Source organism: Rissa tridactyla, chromosome 14 (assembly GCF_028500815.1).
Source record: "Rissa tridactyla isolate bRisTri1 chromosome 14, bRisTri1.patW.cur.20221130, whole genome shotgun sequence".
NCBI lineage: Eukaryota > Metazoa > Chordata > Aves > Charadriiformes > Laridae > Rissa > Rissa tridactyla.
Genome location: NC_071479.1, coordinates 7,740,792 through 7,762,248, shown reverse-complemented (window position 1 = coordinate 7,762,248; position 21,457 = coordinate 7,740,792). Strand labels below are relative to the sequence as shown.

General features: G+C 52.9%; 1 protein-coding gene across 1 annotated transcript in view; it reads right to left on the bottom strand.

Annotated features, from left to right (window-relative positions):
- MEGF9 (multiple EGF like domains 9) overlaps positions 1 to 21,457 on the bottom strand; it is a 54,674-nt gene that overhangs the window by 9,991 nt on the left and 23,226 nt on the right. Inside the window, exons 2-3 of the mRNA XM_054221120.1 lie at positions 15,338 to 15,539; positions 1,341 to 1,480 (exon numbers count right to left, since the gene is read on the bottom strand). Of these exons, the coding sequence (XP_054077095.1) occupies positions 1,341 to 1,480; positions 15,338 to 15,539 (342 nt within the window). The remainder of the gene's footprint in view (positions 1 to 1,340; positions 1,481 to 15,337; positions 15,540 to 21,457) is intronic.

Below are 21,457 nucleotides of genomic sequence, written 5' to 3'. Positions count from 1 at the left end.
GCAAATAAAGCAGATGGAGGAAAATTTTTTAAAAAAGGGATTTTTGTCAAATCAACAATAGCTCATTAACCAAAAAGAGGGTCTTTCTTTGCAGTGGGCGCTGACAGCCCCAGCAGAAGCAGTGCCTCAACAGCCCCGTCCCGGGGGCAAGGTCTGCGCCGGGTTTGGGTTTGTCGGGTTGTTGTTTTTTTTTTTTAAATCAAGAGCGGGGGAAACATCGAGAGAGAAAAAGGAAAAGCAGATTATCTTCCTCCTTCACAAAACCCACACACCCGGCTCCAAATCCGTAACGCAGCTGATGCGCGCACAGCGTTACATACAATCTTAGATCCTTCAGTATTCGTAGGACATAAGCACAAGAAGTTCAGGGTAGGAATGAATGCAATAATTCATCCAGGCAGGACCAGGGCACTGGCTGGGCAGAGTCAGCACCGCGGCCGCCCGTTCCTCTGCAAAGCACACAGGCCACGAGGGAACAGACACCGGTGCAGAAATTGCCCAGAAATACCGTATTTGATGAACTCTGTCTCTCTGCCAGCTATGCAAAAACCCTGCAACGTTTTTATTTTTTTTTCTAAATTATTGCTCCTTTCTCAGCTCCTGCATAAATATTACAGAACTTGCATTTCAGCCGGGAAGTTTTGATGAGAATTTGGATTTTGCAGTGTGAATTTGGATTTTGCTCTTTTGTTTGATTCACGTAACATGGCTCCTCCAGGATCTCTCCTTTCAGCGGAGATGGGAAAGCAATTGAGTTCTCCCCCTGCCCTCCCATAAGCTGTTCAAGCACAGGTGCTTCGACGTTTGCACTCCATCAGCATCTGTGTGAGTGAGGACCGGCCAAAGAAACCATCAAGGAAAATGAACAAGGCAAATTTTATAAAAAGTGGGCAAAAATTAATTAGGTGGTGCCAGTTTTTTCCAGCATTAATCATGTTATCTGTGGCAATAACAGCCACCTTACGTCAGTGCCAGCACAGTATATGTTTCCAGGTAAACAGCAGTTAAACAAAAGCTCCTTAAAAGCCCGTGTTGTGTATTTGTGTAAGTGCAGAGAACAATAGAGCACTGATTTCCGATAGAGACTGCAGAATAAAGGCTCTGCACTGCAGCCTGGGGTAAATAACGCAGCCTTTATTGACTTCCTTGGGAAGAGGACGAGCTCCAACCTTGCCCTGCATTTTAAATTTGGTTTTAAGCTAAAGATTGTGGGTACTCAAGGCATAAAGATGCAGATGGAAGAGGATGAAGGCAGAAGTCTGCTGAATGAAAATGGCAAAAAACAGAGACAGAGGAGCAGAGACAAAGTCTGCACCCACCATGGTGACAGGAGGAGTTACCTGTTGAACTGTTGCAGGTTTTGGAGTGGTTGTTGCACTGGCACGGCTCGCAGGCGGTTTCATTAAACCTGTAGTATCCATCACTGCACTGGTCACACTTCAGGCCCGTGACACCATCTTTACACTGGCATTTCCCAGAGCTGCACAGAGAAAAACAAACGGTGAAATCTGGATGTGCTGGGAGGCATCCAAAGTCCAAACCTGCGGTCAGTGTTTTGTACTCCCCTTCCAAAGCGGGGAACTCTGCACAGAAACTCCTGCTGGAAGCGGGATGGGAAACCCATGGGGGGCAACAGTTTCCAAAAAGTGATGGTGAGTTCCAGAAAGGCTGAGTCCCTGCAAAACCGGTTGCCCTGGCAGCAATTTCCAGCTGGGCACGAGAAATCACTACCCATTCTGGAAAGCCATGGCCCAAAGCCATCCCCATGCATCAGCCCCCAGGAGATGCTCCAACAGCCCTTCTCCTGTCCCGGCTTCATCACGCACCAGCCCTGGGTCCTGCAGGACACTGGGACGCTTGTGCTCCCTACGCTTGAATGATAAAAGGGCACCCACATGGATAATCACCTCACCTCCGTATCGGTGTTGAGCAGCATCTCCCAGATTTTCGGGCAAGTGGACAATTCCCTGCTTGCCCTCCGCTTCTCCTCCACCATCCTGTTTATCCCTTCCACGCAACATCCCCACGGCCACCCAGGCAAAGCCCCTCTCCCCAATCCACTTCTCCTACCCCGCAGGAGCCAGGGAAAGCCAAGAGTGGGTTTTCCCTTCCCCAGCGGTTTCCCCTATAGCGAACCCTGTTTACTTGGGCTCGAGGCCGCTGCGTGGCGGGTGGAGCTCCGCAGCTAAAATAGAGGGTATCGGTGTTGGTTGGCATGAGGAAATAGCAGGAGGCTATAAAAAGCAGGAGTTACCCTCATTCCTTTGGCTTTCCATGCCCATCTTTCCACATAGAGGCTTCAAGCCTATCGCTTTCATAAGCGACTTTATATACTAGCAGCATTTAGGCTCAACTCTCAGAGAAATGACAGGAATGGATAAAATGCTGTTTCCCATCACCGCCCCGGCACGGCGACTGCCGGCTACGGCTCATCCCACCTGAAAACGTGGGATCTGCTAACGGCCGAGCCCAGGACGAGAGCGCAGTGGTGCCTCTCCCCATCTCCCACAGCCCCGAGGAAACCTCAGCCCCTGCGTGCGGCACGGGGAAGCCAGCACAGCACCCAAATAATCGGGATTTGGTCTCTTCCAGGTGATGGATTTATTTGCAGCTGCAGCGGACGAGGCAGGTACCATTCACGGAGCCCCCCTCCCACCCCCGGCACACCGCTGGACGCACCCCGGCTTCGCTCTCCTGCTGTATAACCTCCACCCCATTCATACACCTTTTAAATACAGCATTTCAGGGTCCGGTGTGCCTGCAACAAAGATAATCTATTGTTCTCCCTCGCTTCTCCTGGGGAAGGGCGAACGACGCACAATTTGCTTCTAAAAGCCCCTAGAAAGATCTGCTGATGAAAAGGAATAGAGGCTCCAAACGGCTGGATGCGCTGTCGGTGCGGTGTTCTTGATTAAAATGCAGTAGATAGCGATGTTTTGGGGAAGACATCGCTTCTGGTAGAAATTAACATCATTTAGTATTTCTGTTGATGGTTTGCTTGCCAAAGGAAGAGGAAATACTTAACGGCCACCAAAATACGGAACTCAGCCCAAGTGGCTCCACAATTAAATTGTTCCAGAATATGAAACTTCAGGCATATTTAATGGGCTGATTACAAGAAGGAAAAAGAAATACGATGTTTCCTTGCTCTCCAGACCATTATCTGGAATTGCAGCAGGCAGATGCAGGATTCGAAGGGATGCTGTTAAGCAGCTCAGTATGTTTGACTTTTAAAGAGCTTTTCACAAGACCTGACATTAATCCAAGTGTTGTCACAGTGTTTAAAATAAGAGCAAACAAAAAGCAGTTTGTTTTTATTTGCTTCTGACCGCTACCAGACAGATATTCCCGTAAGCGGGCAGAGCCAAGCAGGGAAAAGCAACTAATTCGGGGAGGAATCTGATATTTAGCCTGAAAACACATCTTCTGGGGATGTGCCCTATGAATAGGACTTTACAGGACCAAGCCTTAGAGCTGTATTACCTTCACCCTCCCAGGCTTCCTCCTGGAGCCCAGGGTGCTCTGTTTTACGCTCTCCTGTCCCTCCATCAAGCCTTTGTCTTAATGACACCCTCCTCTTCCTCCCCACCCTGCCGTCCAGACTCCCTCTTCATTTCTTTAAAGGAGGTTTATTTCCCCCATGACTCCGATAGAGCTCAATGCAGCATTTTGGGGCAGCATTCCCTTCGTTTCACTCGTTAGCTTAAAAAAAATAACAGGAAAGCAAGCTATTTAAAAAAAAAAAAAAAACGAAAATAAAGCAAAAAAAAAAGACGGGTTTGGAAAGTTTGGTTTTAATGCCTCTCAAGCAGACCTTTTCTCAACATGTTACACATGGCACAGAGCCAAGTTCTGCATGTGCAAGAATTAAATCACTCAGCAAATATAAAGCTTTGCCTGTGGTCATTGCTTCCATAGAATAAAGCCCCCTTACAACACTCCTTTTCATAGCTCCAGCCCAGTAAAGACTGTCAGACACTTTTTAAAGCAAAGGTCAATGATATAAATGCATTGAAACCACAAAAAAAAAAAAAAAGTCCTGTTAACAGACCGATTGTGCCCATAAAAATCCAGAAACTTGAAAGAAAAGACCCACAGTTTAATACTTGCACAGTGAGAACTGAACTGGATTTTGAGTATCAGCCAGGAATTTCTTTTTTTGGGGGGAAGTGGGGGGGAAGGAGGGGGAAGGGAAGAGGGAAACATTTTGATGCAGCAACATCAATTGCTCAACTCCATTGCAGATGATTATTAACTCCACTGAAGCCAGCCAATTTTTAGCCCTCACAAAAGAACTGATGGAAGGATGTGTTGGGACAAAACCAGACTGCCAGTAACAAAAGCCTCCTGCCAGCCTGGGTTTCTACTGGATTTTTAAGAATATACTTACTTGAAAGACCATGTAGGTAGTGGATATCACCATCACACCATTCATCAACTTTATATACATTTCCTAATGATTAAAAACATCACCAGCACGGGAGGTGGTGGCAGAAGCAGCAGGCAGTGATTAACCAGACCCCGTGCAAGGCTTGGATCCAACACCGAGGGATCTGACCCTCGGGGGGCGAGGGCTGCGCCAGGTTGGGGACCCCCCCGGGGTGCATCTAATGCCCCTCAGCCCTTGAGCTCCACGTTATGCCTTAGGAGCTGCTGTGGTGATGCCTGCAGGGTGACAGCGCGGGGCTGGACGGCACCCGCCGGCAGGATGCAGCCATGCCAGCAGACACTGGGGAGGGGGTGTGAAGAAAAGCCAAATATCATAGAATCATAGAATAGTTTGGGCTGGAAGGGACCTTCAAGATCATCTGCTTCCACTCCCCTGCCCTGGGCAGGGACACCCCCCACCAGCCCAGGTTGCTCCAAGCCCCGTCCAACCTGGCCTTGAACCCCTCCAGGGATGGGGCAGCCACAGCTTCTCGGGGCAACCTGGGCCAGGGGCTCACCGCCCTCAGGGTGAACAATTTCTTCCTAATACCCAATCTAAATCTCCCCTCTTTCAGTTTAAAACCATCACCCCTTGTCCTATTGCTCCCCTCCCTGATCCAGAGTCGTCCCCCCCCCATTTTTCCTGGAGTCCCTTTAGGGACTGGAAGGGGCTCAAAGGTCTCCCCGGATCCTTCTTTTCTCCAGGCTGAACCCCCCAACTCTCTCAGCCTGTCCCCACAGCAGAGGGGCTCCAGCCCTCCCAGCATCTTCAAATATTGCTGGTCTAGTGGGAGGTGTCCCTGACCACGGCAGGGCGTTGAAAACAGATGATCTTTAAGGTCCCTTCCAACCTAAACCATTCTATGATTCTGTGACTGGGCAAAGGGCAACAGCCTACACCCCAAAACATGTCTGCAAAAGCCAGGCTGATTGCACTTCTACTGCACCCCAGGGGAACCGGCCCAGGATGCCGGAAATCCCACCACCCACCAAGTGACTTGTGCTGCCAGTGGCAACAAACCATTCCCGTGGTGGGATTTTACAGGGGACTGAAGCTTTACAGCTACCGAAGTTACGGGAACACAACAGAGACCCCCCCACCGTGCAATCACAGAATGATTCTGTCATCAGGAAGGGACCTCTGGAGATCATCTAGTCCAACGCCCTGCCATCCTCCGGGTGCTGTTAAACAGGAGGATTGCAGAGAGTTTTGACCCTACTTGGAACCATTGTAGGAGCAGGGAACAGAGAACAGGTAACACCTCCAAAATCCCATCTCATGCTTGGCCCAAAGCTGCATAACATCCTGCGGGTCATCTTCTGCCAGGTTCGATGGCCAGGGAAGGACACATGGGCGGGACGGGCTCCGCCTGGGAGCTTGGGCAATGCCCAAACCCCGCTCGCTCGGCAGAGGACAGCACAGGAACCTCAGGCCTCATCGCAAGAAGAGAAAAAAAAAAAGCATTAAAATATCTGTGATGCCAGAGAGATGGCAAGGTGCAGTTGCATCTGTGATGGGTCTCCACTCCACAGGAACACCCTTAGGTTGGCAGGGACATGACAGACACAAGATGGATGGGAAGACGGAGGACCATAGCCTTAAGGGCTGTTCAGAACCATGCTGTGCACGGTTTCATGGTGTAACAGAAAACCCTTAGCAAGCTCTAATCATTTATTTTCTTCTTTTCTTTTTTTTTTTTCCCCCAAGGAGGAGGGCAGGCAGAAATTCATTCTGAGTGTTTTCCCAGCTGCCAGAAAAACCTGGATGCCCAGCTGCCATTGAGAGCCCAGGGACTGCCCCAGCACGGCAGAGCCAGCCAAAAGGGTCCAGCACCGCGCTTTTGTGCCTTTATTTTAAAAACACACAAGACTGGGAAGTTTTGGGGTCTCAAACCAGGCCATACCATGTGAATGAGCCAAGCAAAAACCCCCCATGGCTTGGAAGGAGAGCTTTACGAAATACATTTACCATCTTCCCCTTGAAGCGCAGAGCATCCATCCGCTCCCCCCTCCCACCACAGCGTCTCCCAGGGCCACCTCACTCGCCAGGACCATCCCCAGAGGAGCCGGCGAGGGGCTGTGCCGCCCTGGGAAAGAGGAAAGAGAGGGCTCCCGCCAGCCCTTCCCCGACCCATCACTCGCCCAGCAGGGCCCGGAGCTGGTCCTGGAACACAGACAATTAACAGCAATCACAGCGCTCCCTCTGAACGAGGCAAAACGCGCTGCTGAACTACGAGCATCTGTAAAACAAGCCTTATGAAAGGGCTTTGTCACACTTTGACGGAACAAGACAAAAGGATGGTGCACGAGATGAGGAGGATTCAGAAGAGATGTCGCTAAAAATGGTGCGTTTCTCCAGCGAGCCCAGCTCCTTTTGTGCTGATTTTCTGTGATGTCTGACAGCAGCCAGGGGATAAATCTCTCTCAACGTTTTTCTGGGCAACGTAGAAAAGTTAACACTTGAAAGCTAAACGCCCCGAGACGCTTCCATGGAAAACCAACGCTGTTAACGCTCACCCCGAGTAAACCGTGAACCCTCGTAACCCACGTGTTGATTTTCCTTTGGGTCAATTAATTTGAGTATCAGCACGTGGGGATGCAGAGAGCAGGAAAAAGCCCCACGTTGGGGCTGAAAGGCGTTGGTGGAAGGGTTGGTGGGACGGGGGCTGTGCCCCGCGCCCTGCTCAGAGCTGCCTTTGTGGAGGGCAGAAGAAGCGGGGCTTTATTGCGGCAAACATTGGGCCATTGTGCGCCGCATTCCTCGCTTTGTGCCGGGGGACGGCATCCGTCTATATGGCAGCCCTCAACAGGAGCGGGGGACACTTCACAGCTCTGAAAGTCTGTTCTGTAAATGTCAAAGGGCGACCTTGTCTGGCCACCACCGCCCCCACGGCCCCCTCTCCCCCAACAAGGCTGCCCCACGCTGCTGGGAAGGCCAGGGATCTCCAGCCCGGGGCTGGGATGTCTCCTCCAGGTGCCCCCCCCAGGACCTCAGTGGCTGGGGAGGGTGCAAGCGATGGGAAGAGCAGGATGGCCCCATAGAGTGACACTGAATGGGGTCCTCTACAGTTTGGCACGAGGAGGAGCAGGAAAAGCCTAACTGACCGCAAAATCTCAATGCAAACGGTGGGTCCCAGCTTCGCAGAGCATCCCCTGGAGATCACAGCAATATGGGGATGGGATGGGCAACCTCGACACGGAGGAGGACACATGGATGGGGAAGGGCGGGAGACGGGACTAGTCATAGAATCATAGAATGGTTCGGGTCGGAAGGGACCTTAAAGATCATCTATTTCCAACCCCCCTGCCCTGGGCAGGGACACCTCCCACCAGACCAGGCTGCTCAAAGCCTCATCCAGCCTGGCCTTGAACCCCTCCAGGGATGGGGCAGCCACAGCTTCTCTGGGCAACCTGTTCCAGTGCCTCACCACCCTCACAGTAAAGAATTTCTTCCTAATATCCAATCTAAATCTCCCCTCTTTCAGTTTGAAGCCGTTACCCCTCATCCTGTCATTACACTCCCTGATCCAGAGTCCCTCCCCATCTTTCCTGGAGCCCCTTTGGTACTGGAAGGCTGCTATAAGGTCTCCCCGGAGCCTTCTCTTCTCCAGGCTGGACAACCCCAACTCTCTCAGCCTGTCCTCACAGCAGAGGTGCTCCAGCCCTCGGATCATCTTCGTGGCCCTTGATCATGGCCCTTGTCCATGCTGGACACACTGTTTTGCCCAATATAGTCCCTCCATCCCCCAGGTCTCTCCTGATGCCTCCTCGCAGGCAGCAGAAAAAGCCACAGGCAACAAGCACCGCCTGAACCCAGGCTGGGCACCACCTCCCCAAGCCAGAATTCAGCCATAAGACCTTAAAAAGTTGTGCCAATATTTTTTTTTTTTTTGAGAGCAGTCAACATTTACCAGAGCAGCAAGTCTGCAACAGGCAAGACGGGAAACGGCAAAGCTGGCTGGAAAATGGACAAAATAACAGGATTTCTGAGAAGCCACAATTATTGTAGGGGAGATGATAACAATCTACCTTTCGCCGCCGCTGCGTCCAGTCACTCATTCATTTCCCATCCCTGTCTGCAACCCCATGAAAATGGGTGCAGGTACAATATTTACCTGCTTGCGGGGGGAGGAGAAGAGGAGAGCTAATCGGATGTAAAGGATATAAAAGTCTGCAATAGGAGAGAGGTGTAGATAATTAAAGCACACAGAAAAATACACTCTAACGGGGTATTCTTCTGCTTTTATGACATCCACATGTAACAATTTCCGCTACAAAAAAAAGAAAAATCTGTTCTCTGCAGACTGATGCTGACAAGGCATTACTGGGGGATAATGAGCCACCGCTTGTGCTCAGCCAATCTATAAAAGGGAGAACAGTCTTTTTAAAATAGGGGAAAAGGGTGGTTTTTTGATCTGATTTTTGTTTGATTTTTAAAAAAATAAGTCCTTGAGAAGTTGGGCTCCCAAGGTCTTCTCTCCGAAGGGGAGCAGTGCCCAATGTGGTTTGCTGCACTGCTAAAATACAGCAGGATGGACGTACAGTTCCCACGCAAAGACAAGGCATTTCAGAAGCGTGATGGCCACTCTGAAGGCAGAAAATGAAGATTTTTCTCTATGAAAAATGAGAACTCCACCGCCTCCCCCCAAACAGCCTCCTGTGGTGGGGATGGACAGAAGCCCTGGGAACACCAGGTCTCTCTCATCTCAAACCCCTCCTGCCCAGGCTGGTGAAGCTCCACAAAAGCCTTGAATTTCAATGGATCTGCATCTTCTGACTAGCAAACTCTGCCCCGTGTAGCTTCAGGCCGCATGATGCTCACGGTGGGTCTCGTCAGTGACCCACCAGGGTGCTTCCCAACGCCATCAGGTCCCATGTTCCTTATCGCTTCTCCCCTTCCACGATCTCTTTCCGTCTTTTCCCATCCCACCACCTCTGCAAACCCAGCCAGCGGCTCTCCCTGCCCGGCTTCCCGGGCTCCTCCAGAAACCCCAGCCCTTATTCAAAGACCTCAACAAAGAACACCGTCGGGTGCTGCTGACCTTACTCTCACCAGCGATGCTCTTGCAAATCCATGTGAGCCCAGGCCACGAGAGCAGCCTCTCCAAAGAGAAGCCCAGGACAAAGGCGGCACACAGCGATGGCGACTGCCCAGCACACAGCATCCCCGCTGCCGGGGACAGCCATGAGCGCTCCAAGGGATGCTCTGCCTGAATTCTTTTTATTGCGAACACAAAGCAGGAGACCCCCTTGAGGGGGCAAAACATCTCTGAATTAACGCTTTGGCGTTTATAGGCATGCTTTATCTTTTTTTCCCCTTTTTTTTTTAAATGGAAATGAGAGACGGGAGCTCTCTCTAACATGACCTGTGCAGACCCTGCGGCGTGAGCCGGGATTACCCGCGGCAGAGCCGTCTCCCAGCCTGCAGCACGGAAAGGCAGCTCAGCCAGCGAAGGAGCAGAGCCCTGCACACTCGGGCAGCGTGTTTCAGGGCAGGGCACGAACCAAGGCCAACGTCACCTCCAAGCAGCACTCTGCTTCCCATCGCCCTTCTGCTTGGGGGGAAACTGAGGCACAGGCAGAGGGAGCCACTTACATTGATCCACAGACCCCAATTTAACATGCATCGTTTTTCAGTAGGGGCAATGATGGCATATTAAGTGTGTTTCCTTTAGAGCTTTTTAAGGGAACTGGCAAAAACAAAGCCAGTTTAGGTGGTTCACTCAGGATTAGCTAAAATCACGCGGCAATCCTCCAACACCCCACCGTGGCCGCAGCTCTCCCCTCGCTCCCTAGCACAGGTGTCATCAGTGCAACAGGAGATGAAGGGTGCATCACCCTGTCTTCCCTAAAACACGTATAAGTTAGTTTAAAACACAAAATCTCCCAGGGAAACAGGGAATGGAGGGATGAACCCTTCTGCCAGGCAGCGGCGTCTCATCGCACCTTCTCTGCTTCGCAGCCCTCCTCCTCCTCCTCCTCCCTTCACATCCCAAATTGCAGGCTGCTCGTGGGCGAAAGATGCTGTCCCTGTGGCTGCGGGGCCACGCTTCGTTGAAAAGCCACAATATGCTACGTGCTGGGCTAGGAAAACCTCGAATTAAATGCCTTGCAAGAGGCAAATCAGGGTAAATCACCTCTCTCTCCCTGCACTGGCACACAGGGGACGAGCCGGTGGCCCCAGAGCACTGGGATGCACCGGGCTCCCCTCGGCCAGTTTTCACCCACGTTTGCAGCCCAGCGTGGGGACGGCCAGTGCTGCTGGCAAGGTAAAAGTAAATAAATAAAAAAAAAAATGCAGAGTCATTTGAAATCGGCTCACCAGGAGGGTACCACGCACTGCCTCTTCCTGCTCCTTTAAATCCACCAGCCAGAGGACGGGGTTTACACAGGGAAATTATTTCCGCCTGCACTTAAATAGCTGTGTCTGTGCGGCTCCGCGGCCGATGGCTGCTCTGCAGCAGGGAAAGGCTTCCCCCAACCCAAACCCCTTTTCCCCTCGCCCTGCGCTTCCCGGGGCTGCCTGCGGTGTGCGGGGGGCTGCAGGAACACTGCGAGGAGCCCCAGCGCTGCCACCGCTGCCCTGGCTGGGAGGGATGGAGACCACCGTCCCCCCCAGCCCACCTCTGCTGCCTCGGGCTCAGCTCCGTGCCCGGGGAATGAAGATGAGAGCCCAGGCAGAAGACTCTGCTCACATAAAGGAAAAAAAAGACAAATAAATGCCCAGGGGTGCAAGCCTGGGAGATGCAGGCTGGCCACCCTGGGGGTGGTCATCTTCTCCAGCAGCATCTCCTTCACCTTCGCCTCCTCCACCAGGTTCTTGCTGCCTTGGAGGAGGACAGACAGATGGGCAATACAGCTTTCGATGCCAGGTGCCCAAAAGATGGTGAGAGATGCAGCTGGTCGGGGGCAGCTCCCGGTTGGGGTCACATCACCATGGGCTGAGGCCACCACCAGGCACCGTCCCCCTCCCAGGCACCGTCCCCGGGGCTTTGCAGCGGGAGCACCCTAATGAGTCACCGTCCTCGTTCTCTGCTACCCCGTGACCGTGACCATGGCCCTTGGAACTTCAGCTTCTTTCTCCACCCTTCCTCTATGGACTATGAACACTTCCAGGCCACAGCTATCTTTAGCAAGCATCGGCACAGCATCCAACCCAGGGAAATGTGTTTTTATCTGAGGTTTCTAGGCGTTACCGCAACAGGGACATCTCACTCTCCCTCCCCGAGATGTGTCCAGCCCTCCCCAAGCAGCCCAGGATCGCATCCAGCCCCACAGCAAGCTCCAGCTCCACTTACACACAGCTCGTCACCTAACCGAAAAAGATCACCCAAAGCAGAGCTCGGAAACCCTCTGCCATCCCAGAGGGGGACCTGCGTGGATCTCCCCAGATAATCAAATTTAAAACACCACTAAACCAGACCTTTGATTAGCGGCCGTGGAGGCCATTCATAGCGACAGCATGTCAGGTCAATGTTCACTCCCAAAATCAACTGCCTGCCTCGGGAAAGGGATTTTTTTTTTATTTTTATTTGATGGTCTGCGTTTGAGGTCTAGTTAATAAACAGCGTGCTTGGGTGTGCCATCTGGCCAGCCATCGAGCACGTTTAGAAATAACACTAATAATCATCGTATGGTGGTGCTTGAGAAGGCGGTTTTACAAAAGCCTGGGTGAGCTGATTGAAACCTCTCAGGCACGTTTTGCGTGCCCCGAGCTCAGCCTGCGGGCAGTCTGCCTCTCCCATCAGCCGCCCTCAAAAAGGGTCAAAGTCCAGCATTACGCCGCTGTTTTACTCAGAGACCCATCTGAACAGCCGTCTATTTTTATTTTTTTTTTTCCTTCTTAAGCCAGCACGCAGGAATTAACTCGTGCGAGTTGGGAGTTGCGCTGGCGCTTTGGAAAATAAATAAATAAATCCATAAACAGATCAGCTTACAGTATTTTTAATGTCAGCAGAACAGAAGGCGGTTGCTGGCGTTGGGCAACGCCTGGGTGTCTCACCCCGAGCAGGGACTGATCGGCCGCAGGGCTGGAGGGACACGCACCACCCCTCCCGGGACAAGGCGGCAGGTAGACACCAAACACACAGCTCCAGACCTAACGTTGCACCCACAAGAGCCAAAAAGCTCATTCCTGGATTCACAGGCACATCTCCTTGCAATGCCGAAGGGGCTGTCCCACCCATCGGGACAGACCCCGCCACAGGGATGCACCCGGGTACCCACAGCCCAGGGACCTCCAGCATCCGCCCCAGGTACCTCCACCGTCCACCCCAGCCGCAGACAAACAAGAGATGTGTCCAGCTCCGTCCTTCTGCCACCTGCAGCCGCCCCACTTTAACGCTTTAACCACGGGGGCGTTTGCCCCGCCGGATTTTGCATCCCCCTTCACTTTCCCGTACACATCGCCACGCAGGAGGCTGCCCATCTCGCAGCCATACTGCTGCCCCCAGCCCTACAACACAGACAACTGACCTAATTTTCCTCTTTTTAAATGCCCAGAGGCCATCTCCAGCTGCAGCAAACCCCACCAAGCAGGGAAGAGAAATACAGAGGGCTCTCTGTTCACATCGGTCCTCCTCCCCCAAGTCTTCCTCCCAATTTTGCCCTATGCTGCCTCCTCTAAATGCCTGAGGATCCGCATCTCCCACAAGGCTGTAAAATGGTGATGAAGAGGAGAAGCCAGGGAGGTTCTCTGCCATTTCTGGGTCCGTGCACGTCGGGGTGGGGTGGGGTGGGACGGCTCACGACGCGCGTGAGCTCCATCTCGTTCTCCCTCATGACTGGGAGCATCTCACCTGCAGCTCCCCGGGCGTTCCTTGGCTCGCTCCATGCAGCAAGACGTCGGGAGACGTCACCCACGGCCGCGCTTTGCCCGCTGCCCGGTGACTCACAGTCGGGGCTCCCTCCCAGTTAACCCAGTCGCTCCAGTACGCCTCCCTCCTCTCCCAGCCCTCGAACATCGCCCCATCTGCCTTTCTGCCCAGTTTTCCTTCCCAGTAGATCTGACCAAACTCAGATTTTTCTACACTGTGGCAAACCCTGGTGCTTCCAGGCACATCTTCCCATACCTAAAACAACCACTAAAAAAACACAAGTGAAAAACTCTACACTCTCCACCCCTAAAAATCACCTCTTTTAGTAAGAAGGTCACTCAAAAGCAATGCTCCAGTTGACTAAAGTTCTGATTTTTCACAGCTTACGCAAGCAGAAAAACACAGCATTGGAACAAAAAAAAAGGAAAGGACATCAGCAGAGGGTTTGGGTGTTTGGAAGGAAAAATAATGTATAAAATAATGACAAACAGCATGTCCCTGCAGAACGTTTGGGTTCTGCCTCAGCCCCAGCCTGGGCAGGGAAGCGCAGGTGTTCCCCACACCTCAAGCCTGGACCAAACCCTAAAACACAACACAGCTGGTGCTGGCGCCAGGCAGCAGGAGCAGGAACCCATCGCACCCGCCCGGAGAATCCCAGACTGGCAGGGGTTGGAAGGGACCTCTGGAGATCATCTCCTCCAACCCCCTGCCAGAGCAGGGTCACCCAGAGCAGGTGGCACAGGAACGCGTCCAGGTGGGTTTGGGATGTCTCCAGAGACGGAGACTCCCCCACCTCTCTGGGCAGCCTGTGCCAGGGCTCTGCCACCCTCACAGCAAAGAAGTCCCTCCTCATGTTGAGGTGGAACTTCCTATGTTCCAGCTTGTGCCCGTTACCCCTTGTCCTGTCACTGGGCACCACTGAAAAGAGCCTGGCCCCATCCTCCTGACACCCCCCCTTTCAGTATTTATAAGCATTGATAAGATCCCCCCTCAGTCGTCTTTTTTCCAGGCTGAAGAGACCCAAATCCCACAGCCTTTCTCCATAAGAGAGGTGTTCCAGTCCCCTCCTCACCTTGGTAGCCCTTTGCCATCCCCTCTCCAGCTGTTCCCTGGCCTTCTGGAACCGGGGAGCCCAGAACTGGACACAGTAGAAGGGTCAGGGGCTCTGGGAACGCCTTCAGTGCCAACGTTGTGGTGGCAGCAGGAGAAGGGAGCCCGGGAAGGCTGGAAGTCGCCGCAGGGGGGTTGGTTTGCTGGGAGAGGTCTCCTCCAAGGAGAGACCTTGACACTCGCCGCCCCACGAGCACGACCCCCAGGGGGTTGGGCTGCTGCTCCTCAGACCGTTCTTTGTAGGAATAAAGTGACGCACTCAGTTCAGCAACACATCTCTGATGACGGACAGACCAGGGGAAGTTGGGGAAAAAACAATTGTGTGCTGGCTTTTAAAAGGCAAAATGTGATGGTGGGTGAGGTGAAGCGAAGAGGAACGCATTCGTTATACAAGGGCTCAAAGCATCAGCTACGGCGACTCTCCTGACCCAGCGAGGCAGAGGAGGAGCGGGGTTTCATGCCAGGCAAGGCAGGAGCCAACACCGCGGCCGGGCCGACGCTTCCTTCGGGATGCTGGGCAAGGGCAGGGCACAAAGCTTGGCATGTCCCTGGTGTAACGAACATCCCTTTGGAAAACACACCTCTCCAAAGCTCCTCCGCTCCCCTCCCAAGCTCTAGCGGGAAGGCGGTCCCAGCCGACGGGCTCTAATGGATGCAGAGGGCATTAGAGGAGAGGTTCTGCTTCCATAAACGCAGAAATGCAAGTTAACTCCCTTGTGGGCTGCCAGGGCTTTTGCCACAGCTACGGATATTTTTATAATCCAGATCTTGAAAGAGAGGAAGAATATGCTTCATGAATTTTTATAAGGCCAGCTTCTTCCTTCCTGCTTTTTCTTTCCTTTTTTCTTTTTTTTTTTTTTTTAAAACACTATCACCAGATGACAAGATCCGTTCTTGCCTCATCTGCATCCCGAATCCCGAAATATCCCGAAAAATCCCAATGCCCCGCACGGGAGGACTCAGTGAAACGCCGCCTTACTTACTCATCGCAGTGGGGGCTGCGGGAGCCGGGGGGGCTGCAGCCGCAGGGACGGCACCCCTGGCTGCTCCGCTCCGGGTAGAAGCCCTGGGCGCAGCTCTCGCACCGCAGCCCGGCGTAGCCTTCCCGGCACAGGCACTGCCCCGTCACGCCGTCGCATTCGGCCGCGCCGATGCTCCCCACGGCGCTGCAGTTGCAGAGGTCTCCTGCAAAGGGAAAGAGAAGCTGAAAGCTTTCTGCTGGGGACACGGCGCCGAGGAAGAGCCCGAGCGGGGCCAGCGTCCCTGTCGGCAGGGCTGCCCGCCCTTTGGCCTGCCCCGGGTTGGACACACAACGTCGCCGTAAGGATGATGGTTGCTTGAAAATGTTGAGAAGATAAAATACAATGTTAGGAGCACACTGGGGTTTAAACTCCCATGGTTCATGTTTCAAATCTCTTTCCAAAACGGAGCTATTATGGGTAAAACTACTTAAATGTATATCTATATCTCTATATATATATGTAGCTCTATATAACCATAGAATCATAGAATTGTTTGGGCTGGAAGAGACATTAAGGATCATCCAGTCCCACCCCTGCCCTGGGCAGGGACACCTCCCACCAGCCCAGGTTGCTCCAAGCCCCGTCCAACCTGGCCTTGAACCCCTCCAGGGAGGGGGCAGCCACAGCTTCTCTGGGCAACCTGGGCCAGGGGCTCACCGCCCTCAGAGTGAAGAACTTCTTCCCAATATCCAATCTAAATCTCCCCTCTTCCAGTTTGAAGCCATCACCCCTCGTCCTATCGCTACTTGTCCTTGTAAAAAGTCCCTCCCCAGCTTTCCTGTAGAGCTGCTGGGGATATGCTTCCAGATACTGGAAGGGGCTCTAAGGTCTCCCCAGAGCCTTCTCTTCTCCAGGCTGAACTCCCCCAGCTCTCTCAGCCTGTCCCCACAGCAGAGGGGCTCCAGCCCTCCCAGCATCTCCGGGGCCTCCTCTGGCCCCACTCCAACAGGTCCATGTCTTTGCTGTGCTGAGGCCATGCATAAGCATAAGCAACAGGTGGCAAAATCACTAATTATAAGATCCTCCATTTCGCACCACTGGCACACCCCCGATTTACCAACGACACAGGACACGCACATCACACCTACACGATGAACCAGCATCTCCTGTTCCTGGAGAACAGATACAGAACCACCCGAGCGGGAAGGAGAAGAATGGAGGAGCTTTGGGCCGATGCCAGGGGTCCCGACTGCTGCAGCCCAACCTCCCCGAAAATCTGTCCTCAGGGGAGCATTGAGCACATCAACGTGGCTTTAAACGCCGGGGTGGTGGAGCTGGGGCAGGACAGAGACCTCCTGGCCACCACCCTTCACCACCTCAACCCCAACAGGCCACCTTCAGCCCCAGGGTGAGCGGGGACAGCTCTGGGGACCCACACACATGCCTTGGGGACACCCCTTATTTACAGGGGCTACGGAAAGCCCGCACCGAGCAGCTGCTTTTTTAAGAGAGGAGGAAATCTTTTGATCAAACGATGAATTCCCAATCCCCCCCTGCACATTATTTCTCATAATACTTTAACGTACCAAACGCACCGCAGAGAACAACGTCTCCCCGGCAATTTGTTTCTGCCAAGAGCTTTATCTCCCTTCCTTCATTGCAAAATATTTAGTGCCTTAATAATTTAAAGTCTTTTTCTGCCAAGGGTGAATTGTAAACAAGGATTATTTGCAGAAATAGTGCATAAAGCATCAGGGGCTTTACCCAACTGCTGGTATTTGTTATCACCCGAGAAAAGGCAGTATTCAGGGCACTTTGCAGAGAGGCCACCACCCCAAGAAAACTTGACTTAAAGCTCAAATCACATCAATAATACCCAACGCTAACGCTCTGTGTTAGCACTATTATTTCTTTTTACCATTTATATTGCACGCTGGTGCCCCAGGCCACCGGGAAGGGCCTCAGCAGGTGCCTGGATCGAACCACACTTAAAACCCAGTGACTGAATAAAGGTTAATGAAGGAATACGTAAGCAACCCGCTGAATTCGTACCACACTGAAGACCTCAGAGCATCTTTGGAGGCACAAGCCACGAGCTCTCCCCATCACAGCAGCACTGGGAAGGCTCTCCAGTGTCCGTCCTTCCTGGGGAGCAGCCCTCGCCAGCAGACTGAGCAGAACGGGAAGGCGGATTATCCCACACTTTGCCAAACACATTAAATAGACATAAAAACGCGATTACAGTCGGACTTTTCAAGGAACGCTCCAGGCCAAGTGGGAGGAAGGATCCCCCTCTCCGCAGAAAGGGACGGTGCGAAGCCACAGGATCCCCCCCTCCAATCAACAGCCTCTCGCTGTCAAAGCCCCCAGCACTTTTTTCATCTGCTTTCTTCCAAAGCACAAAGAAATAGGAGCCGTTCAGCTTTGCTGCCCCATCAATACAGGCACAGTAACCCCACAGAAGTCATTTCATACCTGTACATGTGTGAAATTGCACCTAAATTTTCTTCCATCCGAACTAGCAAAGAGGACAAACACCTCAAGATCTGCAATTATCCACTTCAGCAGCCACTTCTCATAACGAACCAAATTCCCATCTCAATTATCCGAGCGGAACCTTATCGATTTGGGCACTTGGGCTTCTCCCAGCCAACAGGAGCTGCGAAAACTAGTTGAGCAAAAGCACTGCGGAGTTTGTCAAACACGCATCAAAACAGATTTACCTTCCAAAGCTCATTATGTACAGTGCCATTGGACCTGCTGGACCTGATTAAGAGAAGAAAACAATCATTGTATCAGTTCTAACGGCCATGGGACGCGCTGAGAGAGCAGGTCCAGCACGGCGGCGATGAGCTGCTCTGTGCAGAGCCCACCCTTGTGCTGCAGGAGCATCGCAGCCAGAGCCACCACCGGCCACACGTCAAGTCAACCCCAGTGCTCCAGCAGCACCACTGAGAGCTGGATCACAGAATGGTCGGGGTGGGAAGGGACCTCTGGAGATCATCTCCTCCAATCCCCCGCCAGAGCAGGGTCACCCAGAGCAGGTGGCACAGGAACGCATCCAGGCGGGTTTGGAATGTCTCCAGAGACGGAGACTCCCCCACCTCTCTGGGCAGCCTGTGCAAGGGCTCTGCCACCCTCACAGGAAAGAAGTTTTTCCTCACATTGAGATGGAATCTCCCATGTTCCAGTTTGTGCCCATTGCCCCTTCTCCTGTCACCAGGCACCACTGAAAGAGTCTGGCCCCATCCTCTTGACACCCACCCTTTAGCTATTGGTGAGCATTGATGAGATCCCCTCTCAGGCTTCTCTTTTCCAGTCTAAGCAGCCCCTGGTCTCTCAGCCTTTCCTCAGCAGAGAGATGCTCCAGTCCCCTGATCACCTTCATGGCTGGACTCTCTCCAGCAGTTCCTTGTCTTTCTTGAAGTCCTTTGGCTGGAAAGCGATGGGTGCTACAAGTCAAATTCCTATTCAAATGCTGCCATCCTGCTGACACACATGTGATGGGTAAGAATTCCTCCACGCCGCTGGGGACCATCCATAAGCGTTGTCCCGCTCCAACCCTCTCTATCCAGCGTCCCAGCACTGATGGACACGGCTCACCAGGCGCCAACGCAGCCCAAAAGGAGAGAGGGGCACAGCCGGTACCTGGGCACATTGCTGTGAAAATTAAATAGCCTCATGCACCGCAAGAGCCTGAAAGGCCCTTAGCGAGACAGGGCTGTGCTGTAGCAGGTTTTGTGAACTTGATCGATGAACTTGGTTTTGTGGCTGTGCCTACACTAGGGGAAAGAGAAGGGCTGTCCCCAAATATATCATACTGACAGGAGCGGGGAGAGCCAATATTGACAGTGTGTTACCTTCCAAGAAATCAGCCACAGCAAAAAAGGAAAAACCAGAATTCAGAGAAGAGGGGCTGCATATATTGGAAGCGTCTGGTGTTTCTTTTGCCCTTCATTGAGGGACCTCAGGCGTTCACCACAAGAGTCCGGCCATCGCCAAACCATAGAGTAATTCACTGGGAACGTCATTGCCACTGACATGAGCCCCACAGGGGCTGGACGGCAGCGGGAGGTGAGATGGGGTCCAGCCAGCCCCACCACCTTATCTGAGGGAAGTAAACACGAACAGCCTTGCTGGAAAAAGCTTTGGGTTGATCTTGGCAATGGCACCAATGACCAACTGGGTTTTTCTTCCAACAGCAGGGCTGTTTTGTGCAGTGAGACGCTTTAGGAAAGCCGTACACTTTCCAAAAACACACACAGCAACTTCCCAATGCCTTTTTTTTTTTTTTTTGTCCCCCTGCAGGTCTTTGCCCATCAAAACTGCACAAAGCCGGGTCAAAACCTGGAGGCGGCTCAGCCTCGGCAGCCAAACTCAACGGCAGCGCAGATGCCACCAGCTCTGTACACACCAGTTCCCCAGGAGAGCAAGAAATGCTGCGATAATCCAAAATAAGACAGGCAAAAAGCAGCTTTTTGTTGGCAGGCTGACGGAGCGGCGGCTGCAGCTGCCTGGGCAGCGAGGGGGGAGGCTGGTCCTGCCGCCGGCGGGGACACGGGGCTGAGCCGTCCACCACGGGAGCCATCGGGAAGCTGCGGCATCACCCCCGAGTGCGCAAGAAGGCGCAACGGGGCAGGTACAGAAGACATCTCCCTAAAGGGTCATGTCATGGAGGGCCCTGCCTGCCCCAAACCACCCCAGGGGTTTTTGGGGAGGGACGGTGGCCCGCTTTGGGGGAGCAGCATCACACATGGATCCCCCCCCACCACTCCTAGACATCCCCCCCAGCTCACACATCTGCCTGGCTGATGCAACCCAAAAATGCCCTAAAGCCCCTTTGGTTGGGCAGCGGAGAAGAACCAGACAGCGGCATTAAAAGCCATCGCCTAGCACAGCGTCAGGGTTTGACATGATGATCTACCAGACTATGAAAACCCGAGGCTTAATTTAAAAGACACTTTGTTGTCCCAATGGCAGCCGGGTTCGAGAAGGCGAGAATGGTCCACAGCCAGCATGGGAAGCGATAACAAACCTCTACCTTGGACTGTAAGAACACAGCGAAGATGACGAGCACTACAGAAGATTAGGGAACATCATGCTGGCTCCTGGCCAGAGCCTGGCTTTTTGGAGCCTTTTATTCAGTTTTCTCAAGCAAGTGTTTTGCTTTTGAAGGTAACCTTCAAAAACACCTGACCGAGAGCTTTTGCGAACGCAAAGGAATGATCAAGGGTGGATGAACCCTGGAGCTGCCCCACGCCGGGATGCTCAGCCGTGGCTGGAGGTGTTGTGCTGAGGTTGGGATAACACCATCAGCCACGGGAGCCAAGGGCAAAGACCTCTCAGGGATGAGGCACTGGTCCAAACTCCAACTCCCGACTCTCCCTGACCTTCTATAGTCACGCACCCTTGCTCTGCCTCAGCTTCCCCATCCACAGGGTCTTCACCCGCCCCCCAGCGCCTTCCAGCCCTGCTCGTCTCTGCCTCTGCTTCCCATTTCTAAAACATCCAGGTTTCCCTTCCTTCCCCACAAGGCCCCTTGCAGCAGCTCAAAGCACTTGGCTATCGGTGATAAAAACTGCCACCTTTGCTCGTGCAGGCCTTGTCAGGCTTTAATTAATTAACAGCCCGATGACGTTTCGAGATCCCGGAATAGAGGCACTATAAAAGTGCATATCATTGCCACATGTTACTCCTTCAAGCAAAAAAATGAAACACGAGCAGCGTTTTAACCTTTACTTTTCATTGCTTAGAGGCAGGTGGAGTTCAAGCAAAGGTTTACGGTTTGGTACGACAAGGGACACGTGGCCGCGTGGGAGACAGGGATTTAATAAGCAATTTCAGTTAGCTGCGACTCTGAACTGAATAATTATCATACACAAATCATACGTTATTAATTGTTATTTCTGTATTTCTGTTATTTCTGTAACCAGCACCAACACAACCAAGAACCTGCCAGGTCTGCAGGACCTGGGGACCCCTCGGTGCGGCCACCGGCTCCCCGAGCTCAGCAGTGCCCATCGCCACCCCCCAGCACCCCCGGGCAGGGACCATTCTCCAAATCCCACCCCATGCCAAGCGTTCCCCTGCAAACTCCCCAGCAGCGTCCCAGCCTGAGCGGGGTCCATCGCGACACCATGT